The sequence below is a fragment of the Andrena cerasifolii genome, chromosome 1 (genome assembly GCF_050908995.1).
Source record: "Andrena cerasifolii isolate SP2316 chromosome 1, iyAndCera1_principal, whole genome shotgun sequence".
NCBI lineage: Eukaryota > Metazoa > Arthropoda > Insecta > Hymenoptera > Andrenidae > Andrena > Andrena cerasifolii.
Genome location: NC_135118.1, coordinates 6243468 through 6260145, shown reverse-complemented (window position 1 = coordinate 6260145; position 16678 = coordinate 6243468). Strand labels below are relative to the sequence as shown.

Genomic DNA, 16678 nt, shown 5'->3' with positions numbered 1-16678 from the left:
CGGCGAACGCACGCGTCTCGACGCGCACAAGGAGGGATCTCCGCGAGGGAGGCGAAGGGTGGGTGGATGGCGGAGGACGAGACTCGGTCGGTGCGTGGGCGAGCGTGTACGTACGCGCGTACGCGCGTGTTTGCGTGGACACGAGGGTTGCTAAGCAAAGTAAGTAAAGCACCTGTGGGAGCTGGGCTCGGTTCCGAGGGTGGAAGGAGGTCGCCCCGCGATAGAGGTGGAAGGAAGACGGTGGGAGAGGAGGATCGGAGCAGCTCTGGCTGAGGAACGAGCGTGCTGGCGCTGGAGAGAAACAGAGACTCGCCGCGCAAGGGAACCAGAGACCGCGGCCGACGAGAGGGAGCGAGAGAATAGAGAGCAGAGAGAGGTCTGGCGAACAGGCGAGCCAACCCCGGGAGGAAGCCAATCAATAAACTCACTCACTCGCTCTCCTACGGAGAGAGACCTACTGCTCTCCCTACGCTCGCGATGCGGCTATATATACGGCCAACCTGGAAGCCTCCATTACGTACGCCCACTCGGCTCCCTACAGCCATTTTGTAACCGTTCGCCGTGCACGGTTTCTCTCGAATCTCGCTGCCCTCATCCCCCTTCGAGGACCGTGGAATCTGGCAACCGCTCGACGATGACGAGAGAACGGAGCTCGGCGAGATCAAAGGGCTCGATCGAGCTCGCACAGGCCTCACGAGATATTGGATTCTCCTCCGCGGCTCCTCTCTTTTTTCTTTCCTTCTTTTTTTTCTTATACGGCGCGCAAAAGATTTTTTTTCAACTTTCGGCGGGCTTGCTGCTTCCAAGGGGCCTCGCGGCGTGTATCGGGGGAGGGTAACAGGCAGCCTTGAGGTCCCAACACTTCATCCGCTGGAGGATCCGAGGCAGAACTGGCGCACGGCGCTGGTCGCTTCAAGGATTCGACAGGTTCTTGTACACTGAATCGCGATATTTTGATTGGAGAATAGTTCGAGGAGAATTTTTTTGACGATGATCATTCGAGAAGACGTCGAAACCCTGGACTTGTGCGCAGGTAAAAGGAGACGATAAATTGCTGAGAGCGTTACGAGTGATGAAGTCATTGATGGCGATGAAGATATTCGCGATGAATGAAGTCATTGCATTGATGGACGGTGTATCGTGCGTCTGGAATTGTCTTCTGGGTCTTATTTGGGAGGACTGGTATCATTTTAACATTCGATTGATTTATAGAGCCAGGGAACTGGTTTTCATGGGTGTGCACTGGCTTCAGAAGTTAATGCGTAGATCAGCATCTTATTATGCACACGTAATATTAATTGGTCACCAATATAGCCATCCCTTCTCTACTTCGGGAGCACTTCTTTTCAGTTTGGAGTAACAAAACATTCTATCCGCAACAAACTGACTTTATCGTCGTTTCTTTGTTCAAACACAGTAGCTTCTTTCCTTCCAAATTATCGATCTAAATTCTCTCGAAGGCCGCGGGTGATACGAATTTATATGGCGCGTCTCCTCGAAGACCGTTCGAATGAAAAAAAAGGAAGGGAAGAAAGGGGACTTCAGATTTACGAGCGACGAAGAGGAATCGAGGCCCGTGGAACCAAGTGTTTCCAATTACGCCTAGCGTCGAAATCTACGTCAATGTCTCATTTTGTCATCGGCACGCGACACATGGTCCTCGGAAATAGCCCCGTTCGTTTCCCACGAAAGCCTCTCGGCCCTTCGACAAACGGAGCCTCCAAACGCGATCGCAAGCCTCCTAGGCGCGTTATTATGCAGGCTAGCAGAACCACGTGCTTTTTCTCCCCTTTTCCCGCAAATCGCTCGGAAGCAAGTACACGCACCCGACCTGGTTTATTTTCCCAACCGGCGACGCGAAATTGCGCTGCAAAAACCGCCCGCCTCGCGACAATCGCCTATCGTTTCTCGACGGTGCTTTTCCCAGTTTTTTTTTCCCACCCCCTTTTTTCGTACTCCGAATAAACGCGCGACACTCTGCTCGCGACACGACAACAACGCGCCCGACGGTGTAGCGCGGGACTTTTTTAATTTTAATTCCAAGCTCGATAAATAATCGTTCCCCCGTTCTGACAGATTTTGATATATCGCCGGTGTATCGCGATACAGCGGCGTCGAGCACGCCGCACGCTCTACCAAAATAAATTCCCCGCCGTAAATTCCGGCCGTCAGGCTTTTTCCTACGCGCTGCCATTATTAATCAAAACAACGGATTCGTAACGAAAATACGGGGCCCGGTTAGCGCTGGAAATACACGTCCGGGGCGAATCACTTACGCCGCGGAGTACAACGTTTAAGGGGTGCGGCCGGTGGGGGTAGGTGTCGTCCTTAAGTGACGACCTCTTCTCGCCCATCGATATTCCTGCTTCCCTACAAGATGAAGTACAAGGGTCCTCGTGTTGACAGCACCCTCGTAACTCTTATCCACGGGCAGGAAGAGCGAGCATCCGGCTCGCTCCACGCCCTTCTTACGGATTAATTGTCGCCTACCTTGACGGAGCGCGCGTCACATTATACAGTTTTGACGCTCGAGGGGCGCGAACGAGATTAAAGGGGCTCCAGCGAGCCGCGATGCAACCGTATCGCTGATCCCTGTACGCACTTCGCGATTTACTCCTTTCACGGTCTTATGGAAATAATTCGTAGGGGTTTTAAAACTGTGCTGTGAGCTTCGTCTACTTCGGAGTAGAATTAGGGGTGGAGAAGCGACCTCACAGTTCGCAGATTTATCACGAACTTGAAGACACCCCTTATTTCGCGTAATAATACCTATCTCTTACATCCGCGATAGTTATTCCGCGGGTATTCTAAAGGGGTGTAAACCTGCATATGAATAACTTCGGTCACTAGATTATTTCAAGAAGAGTAGCCAGAAATCAGTTTTCTGTAAGTTTCACCAGTACGTTTATGGAGCGACTAAAATTGTGCTCGCCACAGCTTGGTTACGCGGAGGGGACGATATTACGGATTCGCGATGACGATAACCATTGCTGGCAGGATATGTGTAGCGAGTACGAGATCGTGACTCTTGTTTTAATGGCGGCACTGAGCTGCGAGAAAGGGGCAGGGGAGAGAGCCGCGGAGCGCCTGTGGTGGTTTAATCTAATGGAGCCGAGAGACCATGAAACCTGGTGATAAACTTACCCGTAGGCGGCCAGGGTTGGATCGTAGGGGTAGTAACCCGTGGCAGCAGGTTGAAGGGCGGCCGTGCCCCATGCGGCGGCACCCATATCCGCCGTCATGCCCATCCCCGTCGTGTCCTTCAATCCGTACGGATTTCCCTGCAACGGAATCGCACCATTCATTACTGTTGCAATAGGATATGGAAATAATCTATTTACCAGTGGAAAATATATTACCAAGTATCCAGTAGCGTTCAAAGGAAATTCTAAGTTTGCTAAATTTTATTAGCCGTGTTCGAATTACTAAATTAAAACGAAACATATGTATGAACAATTATTATTATTACATAAAGAACCCAGAAGGAACCAACGCGCCCTGGCACCCCCGCAAAGAAGAGACTGTGTAAAAAATAAAAGAAAACTAAGTAGATTGGAGTCTTTAAATAAATTTTTACGATCACCTAAAGAATTCTATTGCACTTGCATTAAAAATATTTTTATCCATTCAACTCGGCTCCCCCGAGATTAAATCCTGGGCGCGCCCCTGAAAGGAACGATCTCGAATTCAGGGATGACGATGGACGCGAGCTAACGTCACCGTCACAAAACGATTATTCGTAACACGGAGCAGAGCAGATAGCGCGACAGAAAGCTCGCGACATGATACACATCTTTCAAGAAGATCTCATTTTTGCGACCAGCCCAGCCGGTGACGAGAACCTTGGAGATTGTAGTACAAGCTGGTGTTTGTTGCAAAACACTGGACAGCCGTGTGACAGCTGTACAAGTTACAAAAACGACGATTGACTAACTGCGAACGACGATGGTCATCGGGGTTGTAGGCCCGTTGCGTCACCCATCTTCTGGCACAATGCACGATACACCGAAATAACTGCATTGTACGGCACAACAATGTGTGCCATTTGTCAATAATCACGCGCGCGATGTACGCTGCGCGGCCCAGCCAGTCAGAATCACTGCACGTAAACGAACATTATCGATTACGCGAGTTATAAGCGACGGCGATCGCGGAAGTATATAGCGCAGGTATGTAAAAGCAATCCGAGCGATCCGTAAATGGCACACGAACCCGTGTTACTTTTGCTTTCGTACCACGAACAGCGTTCCTCGAAGCCCGGCTCCTCTTTTCGAGCCGAGCGGCCCACTGGCGTGACGCAATTTATGCAAATCGGGGCCCCGGCGAATTAAAATCGAACGATCCATCATCTTAAACGGCGATCTCGCGCGAACCCGATGGCAACGGGGTCAGGAACGCGCGCGGATCAATCAACCCATCGCTGAATGACTGACGATCCGTTAATCGGGCTACACCCACGACTATTCGCGTCGAGCGCGCCTCATCGAGAGCAAAACGGTTTCGCTTCCACGAAATCGCGAATCTCATTGCCGTTTTCCCTTCTGCTAACAAGGGGAAACTCTCCTATGCAGTTAAGAAGAACAACCCTGCGTGCAAAGCTGGAATAAAGTGTTCCCCGAGAATCCAGGAATGTTTGTTTTAAAAATAAACCCAGCTCGCAATCCGCTTTGCACAGGAATTATTCCAGCAGAAGTGTGACGTTTTTGAAGACCTTGCGCCGCTCGAAGTGTGAACGGGGCAAAGTAGACACTGCAGCGGTGGCTTAATGGGATGCGCTCCAAGACCTGATACTTGAAGTCAGTGGTTCAAGGTGACACCGTAAACCGTAGAATAAGGAGGCACCCTAGAAGGGAAAAGAGAGATAGGAAGAGCGGAGTTGGGGGCGGCGGGAAAAGACGCGAGGGACGGCGGCGTGTTCGGCGGCTAATGGGAGCACAATGGGATATTATTAGAGCGAAGGCTTAGAGGCGTTTGGCGCCAGGAAGTTTCGCTTTACAGCGATCGCCGACGACTGTCGTCCCGCTTCCCTGACTCTTAATTCCCCCGGGGCCCATCCCCTCGCTCCGATTCCCGAATCTGCCCTTTTGGCCCGCTCTTTTTCGCCCTCCGCCTTTCCCCGGCGCTCCTTTCTCTTTTCTCAGGTAGTAACGGGACAGGAGAGCAGGAGTCTACGCGTACTTGTCCCTCTCTCGCTCTCTCGCTTCGCTTCTCTACGATCATGTCCTTTCCACGGGAGCGACTTTAATGGCGAGCCGCGGGTGGTCCAGCGTCGACGCCTTGGACTATTGTTACGACTGCAGAACGCGGGCCCGGTCAGCAGCCGATTATACGAGCGAGCGGTGCATTAAGGTAGCAATAAGCATGCTTGCCGAGAGCTCTCCGAAGGTGCGGACCCCGGAGGAGGTCTGACCTCGATAACAGTTACTGGGGATGATGTGGCTGAAAAGTGCGTAGGTGAGTTTCGGAGGTGGGGGGTTGAGGGAGAACGTGGGAGACGCTGAGGGATGGTAGAATGTATGTACCTGTATCTTGGAGATGGTGGATGATCAACTAGATGTAACGTTAATGAGATAAGAAAGAAATGATACTTAACTCTACTTCCTCGGGGCGAAACTGTTCCTATAACTTAACCTACTTAATGCCAGGCGTGCTTTCTGTGATATGGATCAGTGTAACGTGTTAAAGAGACTGTAGAAAAAATTCGCGGTATTAGTAGCCAGTGTTTTTTGTAAATTGAAAGTGCATGAAAACTCCGAAGGGAGAGACGGTTTAGCTAGCTTCTAAAAGTAGCATGATAACTCTAATTCTTTTAGATTTCTGGCAGATTCCGAGCACTTAATATTAGCCTTAGAATTAGAAGGAGTGAAATTGAAGAAATCTACATCTCCGGGATACAGTAACTCTACAAAAAGTCAGAAATTTGCGAAAATTGCTGCGACGCTATCTTCCCGTGCCACCCCTTTGTCGTGACGTACGCGCGTCATTCTTTTTTATTAGAAACGATGCCGGGGCGGATTATTATTGGCGAGCACGAACACGCGCGATACGTGTGTATATCATCGGATCGAGTCGCTTTGCGGCCGGCACGCACACCACCAGATATGCGACGATTCGCGAAATTATTTAAACGAGGGGTTGCACGTGTATCAATTCGATTATCGGTAGATTCGTGGTCGAATAAGCGCTTCCTCTCTACATTTCCTGGCAGGAACGTCCCGACTCCCGCGACGTCCCGATCGTTATTTCGCATGAACGTCCACCGAGGGTGCGTGAAGCTCGCGGGGTGATTATCGAAAGCAAAGGGAAAGAGCTCGATGATAGCAGCAACGACAACCGTCAAATTTTCGTACCTGCTTTTCCATACAGAATAACCGTGCAGTGGTACGTCTATTTATATAAAAAATATTATCACCAAACGTGTGACAGAAAATCTCAGAAACCAACGACGACCTTCCATGCACTAAACGCGAATAGCCAACGTCTCCAGCCACCCAAGTGTGTACAAACTTTGCTCGCTCAGAACTTAAAAAAAAAGGGGCAAAAATCGCTCGAAAATTTACCAAAGTCGGTGAAATCCGATCCGCAGCCTCGCCTCGGGCTTCCTACGCAACCGCTCGCTCACGTATACCCAATTACTATGCGCAGCAACGTCGAAAAGTTCTCGAAAACAAGCGCGGCGCCAAGTTACCCGATCCGTTCCACGGAGTCGGAGATCGACGAACGGGGAGAAAAGAGACAACCGTAGGCAAAAGTTGCCCGAATATAACGGAAGGGGCTCGTCACGCGAGACCTTCAAAGCTAAAGTTCGAGGCTCGGCCAGCAGTCGTTTCGTGCCTAATTTAATTAACGCCGCCTAGGGGTGGGTGTAGTATCGACGCAGCTATGATGAAGCCGTAGAGAGCTTTCACGCGGGACAGCTTTCGGTCGCGTCGAAGCGTTTCACCCGCTGGGAAAGTCACGTTCCATTCGCGGAGGAATCGTTATCAGCAGCGCCGAGCGCGGTCGAGGGATCGCCCTGCCGGACGGGACGCTGCGCACCCCCGAAGTCGCGTTCTTATTTATTCCGCCGACGGGGCCCTAGAGTTAAACAAGGACCACCGTGCTCGCCTTAAACAGCCCGCTTTTTTATTAGTCCCTTTATCGCTCTCCGCTCTCGCGCCACCCACTTCATTCAATGCTAATCCGATTCTTATTATATTATAATGCTCGTCGGAACGACGGCGCGCCGCTGGAATCGTCGGAAGCACATGCTTCCTGCTTAACGATCCGCCCAGCCGGGACAAAGGGTCACGGGCTGGAAGGAACGATTCACGATCGAAGGAAGTAACGCGGGGGAGGCGAGGCAGGGGCAAGGAAATTTGCACTGGCAATGCGCGACGATGCGGGCTATGGTGCAGTCGGTGACCTTATTCGAGTCACCTCATCGCCGAAGTATTTCCTCGCGTGTGCGCTGGTGTTGCTACGAGGACCATGGTAGGTGCAGTGGGAAAATAGGTGGTCACGGGGAATGTCGTTCTTTTTTTTTTTGTTATTGAAGATGAGGTCTTCCGAAGATTATCAAACTGTGGTGATTGTTTCAGCAAGCTGATCTGCTTGAGCGAAGTTACCCTTCCTAAAGCCGCGTTGGCACGTGCGCTGCGCGGAGGTGTTTTAAGTGCCTCGTACTGATTACAGAGTGGATCAAGAATGAAGCGTGGAAGAGTGAATTGAATCGCTGAGGCAGTCGCAGAGCACACAACGGACACCTGCCCGACAGGAGGAGCTGTTCGAAATGAACCCACTCGTTATCAAACGCGGCTACATTTTATTTCACTTTGTAGCCAATATTTATTACGTCAACGATAAGATTACGTTATACTCAATATGCGTTACTAATAACTTCACCCTCTCAGATAAGATTGCTTTATGGTCCGAGCAACGCGAAACGACAACTATTTCACATGATAAATCACAGTTCTGTAACCGACATCTCTGCGTAAGTGATATCGGCAGCGGGTTTTTACGAACATCGACGCCATTAGCGCTTCAGTCGCGTAGGGTTTTAAGAAACAGATTTGGGGCACGAATTTAATGATTAGTGCCTGGAATGGTCACGGGGACCAATCTAGTGGGACGCAAGCAGGGCAACTGTCCAGATTGGCAAATTTAGTGGAAAGAGAAAATTAAAGTCAATAAAAGTATTTACACCGGTTTTTATTTTATTTTTTTTTTAAATATTTTATAAGAGTACTGTTTCTTTAAGATTTAAAAAATAGGTAGGCACCTACCTTCTACCTGCTTATAGAGTCATTCCATGCGAACTCGGACAGGTCTCGGAGTATGTTTTTGTAGATTGGGGAATTTGGAATATTTTGTAGTCTTTAGTGATATTTAAACGTACCTCAAAGGCTTTTTTTCAAAAAATTTCAAAATGTCGATTTTACAGCTGTTTGATGTTAAGTGCTAACTTTTTTTCGGTACATTATAGCTGTGGAAGTAGTAAACGGATGGAGATGAGCTTTGCGATGCTTATAGTGGAGACATTGAAGTTTTAAGAAAAAGTTATTTCAGTTTAAAAAAAAAAATTGAACCATTTTTGTGCAATTATTTTAAACAAATCCAGTTTTTTAACATCGGGCGCGAATTTAAAAATCTGAAAAGAGGAGAACATAGTTTTATCCTTCCCCTTGATGGACAAATTTTGAAAAATATGGACATTTTAAAATTGGCCCTGTAAAAATTGCCCAAACTTGACGCTGTGTCGCCCAGCACGGCTCGACTGGTCGGGCCGTGCGGTACTCGCAGCGGCCAAGCGGCTGTACCTGATATTCTTATACAGAATTCTCGAAAATGGTAAGTATTTGAACAAAACTGAAGGAGGAAAACTCTTAATGTATCTTATATCCAACATAATACGGTATCCCAATTTTTGGTGTTCGTAATATTTTCCTTGAAACGAGGGTGACTTTTAGTTTTTTAAATGGAATGCTATACATTTGATTACCCAATATGAAAGCAACTGTCAAGACAAACTCAACCATATGGTACACTATGACCTTCAAGGCCACACAAGGTTAGGAATGAAAGGAAGAAACTCAATCTACTAGATAGATAGTTCAATATATTTACTTCATTCCTAACCTTGCGTGGCCTTGAAGATCATAGTCTACCATATGGTTGAGTTTGTCTTAACAGTCGCTTTCATATTGGGTAATCAAATATATAGCATTCCATTTAAAAAACTAAAAGTCACCCTCGTTTCAAGGAAAATATTACGAACACCAAAAATTCAGATACCGTATTATGTTGGATATAAAAATCAGTAAGAGTTTTTCTCTTTCAATTCTTTTTTTCAAATACTTACAGGGTATAGCCGCTTGGCCGCTGCGAGTACCGCACGGTCCGAGCAGTTGAGCCGGTGCTGGGCGACGCAGCGTCCACTTTCGGCAATTTTTACAAAGCCAATTTTAAAATGTCCATATTTTTGAAAACTTGTCCATCAAAGGGAAGGATAGAACTATGTTCTCCTTTTTTTCTTCAAATTCTTAAAATCGCGCCCGATATTAAAAAGCTGCATTTGTTTATAATAATTGCACAAAAATGGTTCAAATTTTTTTTCTAAACTGACATAACTTTTTCTTAAAACTTCAATGTCTTCTCTATAAGCAACGTAAAGCTCATCTCCATCGGTTTACTACTTCCATAGCTATAATGAATTGAAAAAAAGTTGCACTTAATTTCAAACAGCCGTAAAATCGACCTTTTTTTAAATTTTGAAAAAGCCTTTGAGGTACGTTTAAATATCACTAAAGACTACAACATATTCAATTTCAGCAATCTACGAAAACTTACTCCGAAATATGTCCGAGTTCGAATGGATTCTCCCTATATATTTTATTTAATGTTGTTACTGTTTTTTTTATGAATTTTAAATTCTTTATAAAACAAATGGACTTTCGTTATTCAAGAAATACCTATCAAAAATTTAACTCACTGTCAAAAATTATATTCAGAAATAATTATTAATAATTAAATATAAAGGACGGCAAAAATCATTTTTGCCCAGAGCGGCAAGAGACTCACTTTCAGAACATGTAAATATTAGCAATTAATAGACAAATTCTAAAACTATCACGGACTCAGCCGAGTTTACCCTATGCCATAAAAATCCCCGTTAAAGCCTAGGCTCACGCGACTCGCTAGAGGGCGGGGATATTTTTATCATTATTATTAATCGCCTTTATTAACGAGACATGTATATCTCGCGAACGAACCCCGTGGAGAGGGGGGCGGCCGCGTACTCGTCAAAATTCTCAAAATTCCCAGTGACCGGGCACGCTTATGACATTCCAGGCTCGGTTGGTCGCGCGTGGCTTTCGCGGAGGCTGGGCTGGCTGTCGCGTGCACGAAATTGCACGACGCCACTGAAATTCCACGAAGGGCTGACCGCGGGGGCCACCTGCAATTTATTGCGATAAAGGTGCAAAGCTATGACGTTCGACGCGCCGTCTCACGACAAATGGCATTCCTCGGGTGTCGATCGGTCAACCCCGACTAATAACACCAACTATGGTTCAAGGGGGACCTGTGCGGAATTTTTCGCGTGACTCCTGAGACTCGTGAACGATGGAAGCGTGGGGCACCAGAGACGACTAAGTAGACGTCTTGGCCGTGCGGCGTTGTCACCGGATAGGTACTTGCATTGGCTGATAAATAGAAACATTATACTCGATGTTGCTTCATAGAGTTTAAATTGAACGAAGTGCAATTATTTTGAACGCGTTTGCTGCTCAAGCCTGGGGCCAGGTTTCTGTCTACCGCCGGCTACACCAGCGGAAGTGCTTGCGGTGTTGCTGCACGACGATTGTGTAATAGTACAGTCATCATCTACGTGTCGGAGTGTGCGATCAATACTGTCTTGACTTGTAGGTGGGTCAGTAGAAGAAAAGACCTCCTTTTTCTAAGCAGGATAAATTAGGTACGTTGATAAAAGCCTAGAATAAGTGTCCAAGTAATACCGAGGGACCCTTAGAGATTCCAGGGGGGCTATCAACTTGGGAGAGAAATTATATCTCTCTTTTCTGCAATTGAAAATTCCCATTTGCTTCAACTATGAAAATGGGCGATACGCCATGACAGTATTACCAGTAAACAAAAAATTACCATGCTACAAAAAAAGGCCACGAACCCCTGGTTTCAGTTAGTAACTCTTTTCAAAGATTCTGTGGAACCTTGTATCAGAGCACAGCGATCCCCAAAGCTGTGCAACCCTCCTGGCCTCTCGACTAACGTAAACGCGTCCCGGTAGCAACTTAGCATCCCCCCGAAAGAAAAGTCGGAATATCTCGCGCAATGGCTTCAGCACTTCGCGTTTACCGGTGTATTTATGCGCAGAATCCAAGGTAGCGTGCTCCTCGACGACTGCCGAAGCCTCGTCCACACACCGGAACGATCTCCGCCGTAAAACAAAGATGGAGCCCTGGCAGAAGAGCCGAGCGTATTTACCGAGCGCCCGTTTACATGCATTAAACCGTGGCTGCAACACGCGTTTACAACGGGCCGAGAAGCGTGCGCATTGTATCGCATGCGAGCAGCGAGTAACTGCCAATTATAAGAGCGTAAACGGGCCCGTGATTAAGAAGGTTATGTGTGTTACGCCTATCAATGGCCCGTAAAGTAACGCGTTTCGCGATATCGCGGATCGGAATGCTCCCGCGCGACTCTTTCGAACTTGTTGGATAGCCGCGCGAGCAGTTCCGATCCCAGGAGCCTCTCTTCTCTGGCACTGGCACAGAGTAGGTAGGTATTAAGCGTCGTCGCTTATTGAAAGGATTCCTTGACATCCCGCCAAGTCGTATTCGCAGATAATTTGCTGAAAGCAGCGTCGCGCCTTTGAGGTAGGTACGTGTTAACGCACTGCCGAATTCTGATGCGTCATGCGAGTGAGGTGGCTGTGACGAATCATTCTGTATATTTCTGTAGCACTTTTTTCTATAATTGTACCATGTTGTTCAAACTGTACACGTGATGAGGAACTACCACTTAGGTGTTGCGTAACGCGACAGAGATTTCACGGCAGAGGGAACCGTTCCAGAAGGTCTGGCTGACCAGGAACGGTGTTTCGCCGAACCTTGCATCTCTCAAAGCGTTAAGGGGGGAGCCTGGTGTAGCGGATCGAAGAAATCGATTTTTTTTTTGCATAAATCAATAGTTGAACATCACGACAATATGTTCCCAAAGCCGCAAAACGAAATTCGAAAAATTAAAGCGGATATAGCCGGTTTTGCTACGGAGCGCCAGGCTACCACAAAACCTTAAATGCGTTTTTCTCGAAACGACAGTTTCACACTTTGCGGGCAATATTACTCCAAAAATATTCAACCAATCGACTTGGCCCTGTGCACGGATATTTGTGAACATTTTCTTCACAGAGCTAAGTTATTGGTATAATGATATTGTTTAAATAAATAACTTTTTTTACACATTTAAGGCAAAATTTCGTTGGAAACAGTGAACTTTTTATTCAAGAGGCCGCCATTTGTTCATTTTGCATCGTTTAAGTTTCAAATTTCTTCATTCTATGCGTACACTCATAAACTAAAAGAAAATTGTTCGATTTTTGGTTTCGGATGAAACCAAAAGACGCTACGTCGCCCGCAGTGCAATAATTGCGTCCCCAACGGACTGGGCATAACTTTGTTATTTGCCGCTCTTTTTTAATAAAAATTTTTTGTTATATACCTTAACCTGTTAATACAATATCCTGAAAGTTTCAGAAAGATCTATCAAATACTTTGTTTAAAAAAAATTCCCGAAAAATGCCTCGATTTTCATTTAGTTACACCAGGCTCCCCCCTTGATCAGAGAATCTCCTGCATCGTGAAATACGCCACTCGATTCTTCGACGTGCTCCTCCGAGGGAGAACCTCCGCTCGCGTTTCCATTCTAATCGCTCTGGATCGGCGGACACGGCAACTTATGAATGGCATTATCACGGGATGTTGACATAATGCGCGTACCTACCGCGTGTCACAAAATACCCCGGCGGCAATTAACATCGGCACTGAAACGCAATTAGCCGGCGAAACGAACTGTGAAGTAGCAGAAATTAAGCCGGGGTATTAAATCTACATTCCGTTCGGCCGCGCTCGCGGGGCCCGCTGCGCCCGCGGCGATAAAACGCCAATCTAAATTAATTTGTTGATTCGATACGGAGCCCGGAACGCCGCGGAATCGCGCGAGCTGTTAAGGTCAGCGATTAAACACGAAGAAAAAGGATCGCTGTAGCGGGACTACGAGCCTACTCAGGAATCTTCTCGCTCGCTGGGAAACTGGTCTATCGACTGAGTTATCTAGAATATCGACAGTTATTCCTCCTCCGGCTCAAGATTCCACACTAATAGCCACCTAAATTTAATATGCCTGCTCTCGGCTGAAGAACCTCCTGCTCGGACCATCGGGGAACCAACGATACCTGCAACTACCCCTAGCTCCTCGAGCAACGGCGCTAGATAGCCAACAATAGCTCTCAATTTCCAAAGTCAATGAACAACGATAAGACGCGGTAGTATCTCGTGTTATCTATCCGACTGTAGCTGATTGCGCGGCAACATCAGACACGGGTGACCATTCGCGGTAATATAGACAACCTAAGTGTTTCAAGAAATATGTAGGCGACACGTAACAAGTGTTTATTGTGAGCTCGGCGGTGACACGACGCTACCTCCTGCTCCGGAATCAACGTCACAGCGAGCAATCGACCTGTCGGCGGGGAAGTACAAAGGGGATATTTGAATGACGTGAATGGTAAGTCCGATTCAGGGAGGAGGGGGATAAAATGGCTGTTATCGGGGATATCGTTCGGATCGTCCATGGGCGGGGAACGAGCGTATAATTTTTGCCAATCGAGAGTGGCGTGACGTTATCGGGAGCCAAGCGGCGATTAGTCCGCTCGATCGTTGGGGTGGACGTCGGAGATTCGTCATAAACGAGGCGAACATGGACACCGATATCTCGGCCCATCCGATATTTCCCTGCACACTTCACGCAGCTGTCGGTTTCCATTTATGGTCTATTAATTAAATCGTGGCGTGAAAGGTGGTCGCTAGAAGGCGAACTCCTCTGTAAAACTCTGACGGAAATCTGTACCCCTGAATGTCTTCGGGGAAGTCTATCGATACCAGGACAGAATCGATCCACGAATTAATAAGAAAACAGCAATTTGCGCGACGAAATATTTACCGTCCTTCGGACTACGTGCAGCGGGACTGAATAAAATCGTAGAAGGATAAGTCTCGATTCGAAACTTGCTGCCTGCTTCGATGCGATCATTCTGGAGCCGTTTTGGCGGGGCCAACCAATTAGTATAATTATCCCGATAAATTCAAATTTAATTGGCTCCGCTTCCCATTCGCCACGGGAAGCTACGAGTTCTCATATCGAAAGCCGGGCGGTTATAACGCGCCCGCGATTACACCTTAGCCCCATGCGTTTCGTGGAATAGTAATAACAGCGAGTTTAGTACTGTTTCCATGAGAAATGGAACGGCGCAGGAAACGCGTGGCCTACGCAGAGCCCGTGTACTCGGCTGGATAAAAGTTGCCCGGCATTACATCCCGTTCGATGGTGGCGTGTTCCGAGCTGACCTTTTGCCTCGGCTAGGATATACGCGCTTATCGCTCGCGACGGACACGAGCGTAACAGAAAAAGGAGAACCTCGCGGGCTCGGACAAATGCTGAATTTAATTATCAGCTCCTTCTCTATCTGCCTCGCTCCGCCGAAGTCGCTTCAAGTGGCTCGCAACATCTGGCGAAGCGCGTGTTTTCCGATCGACCTTTTTATCTGTTCTACCTCCCGGTGCTGGGTATCCACGCTCGAGTGCAGATATAAATTGGCCGAAACGGCGATACGATCGTCGGTCTATTTCTATATGTCTACGTCAACTAGAGCTTTATCAGCCTATTATTGACGTATCCGTGATTAAACACTCTGCCTCGCTTTGCCAGCGCGTGATTGTATTTGCACGCTCGCCTCGGAAGAAAGTCGACTGAGCTTCTCGTCCGCTTCGACGTGTCCATCCTTTCTAACCGATAGGGAAATAGATCGCTCACTTTTACTCCTGTGTCACGGTAGTGAGGTGTAAGAATGAGAGAAACCATATTCATTTGTCGTGTAATATCAAGAATATTTTACTCGATAAATCAAATTATACTTTGATCACTAACATCGCTATTTATTTTATTAACTTGGTCAGGAGGAAAGCTTGTCGAATACTTCTGTAAAGAATTGAGACGAATTTTTACAATTTTACATTTCTCATATTTCAAAAGTTTGGAATTACTTTGTACATTCAAGGAAACGAGGGTATTCTAAATAAAGTGGACTCTCCTCGTCCCCTACCTCCGCTCCTAAACTCTAATAGGTATTCCTTCGCACACTCGAATATCTTTGTAATCTACATACCTATTAATTTTTTAGTCTCTCAAGCCCCATAGTAGTCAAAGGAATGATCTACGTATTCAACGGACACTGATTCATAATCCTCCCGACCCACATACGAGTCAGCTAGCCACGAGCGTGTTAATTTATCATAATTCAATTTAATTCCCCCTCACTGTACAAAATTCGAGCCCGATCGCTCTCGTCGTCTCGTCACCACCTAACTCCATTCATAACACATTCTACGACGATCCTCCACCATTTCTCAGCTCTAGACTAATCTGTTCCCCCCAGCCTGCACGCGATATCGTTCGATGCGATTTCAATGTCCGCGGGCAGCTTAATTACCCTTTGCGCGTCGACACTGTCATCGGGCAGCGCGCGAAACTATGTTCCCCCGGGGGATCGCGGGCCATCCGGGCGAAGGGGCTCCTCCGCGTCCAGGACTTATTATTAGCCCCGGGTTTTTAGCGTTGGAAAGGGCGAGACGGGGGGGGGGGCGGGAATAAACAGTGTCTTTGCGCGAGAAACGCGTGTTTCACAAGATTCCCGGTCGACATAGGCGGCCACCGGCGAGCCTCTCTCTCCCCCGCACCCCTGAAATATAACCGCGAATCCATCACGGCGGTAGTCCTCGTTAGAGGTAGACGAGACGTTCGCGTCTTCCGCGAACCGAAACTTAAACGAGATTATCGCTCCGCTCTCGACAGCCGCCCGGTGAATAATTCGACGCGGCCTGGCGACGGAGAAGACTAACAGGCGCGAGACATACGGATTCGCGAAAGCCAGCGCCGGAGAGAGAGCGAGAGGAGGGGCGAGGGGGAGGAAAAGGGAGGATGAGAGAATGAGGGAACGGGGGATAGGGAAAAAGGAGGAGAGGACGATCGCGGAGGCCGCGATTCGAGACGTCCCTCTGGCTTCCATCGCCGGGATTCCAAGCTAATTCGTGGCAAGACCACGCGCTAATCCGTCTTAAGTTCAGCCCGCGCGGGTAATAATCGTCCGGCACGCCTAGCTAGACGGGCCAATCAATCTGTGGCCGGGATGGTCGGGCATATTTTACGCGCGCAGCGTTACAAAGCGTAATGCAAAAGCACAGGCGGATAGCCGCGTGGCCAACGGCGGACAGCCCGAGGGACACGCGCGTCACTCTCTTCTGAGACCGAGCTAATAAACCGTTTAATGATTGCGTTTATAAATACGGACGGGCCGTAACTCCTCCGATTAGCCGTGGGACGTGTAATTTGCGTGATTTATCGG

General features: G+C 47.9%; 1 protein-coding gene across 5 annotated transcripts in view; it reads right to left on the bottom strand.

Moving 5' to 3' along the window:
• Positions 1-16678, bottom strand: part of LOC143367303 (homeobox protein caupolican) — a 121567-nt gene that overhangs the window by 40959 nt on the left and 63930 nt on the right. For all 5 annotated transcript variants that reach the window (XR_013085013.1, XM_076808961.1, XM_076808974.1 and 2 more), the window contains exon 3: positions 3145-3281. Coding sequence is in view for 4 of the 5 variants with exons in the window: in XM_076808961.1 (XP_076665076.1) it covers positions 3145-3281 (137 nt within the window). In the remaining variant the exon portion in view is untranslated. The remainder of the gene's footprint in view (positions 1-3144; positions 3282-16678) is intronic.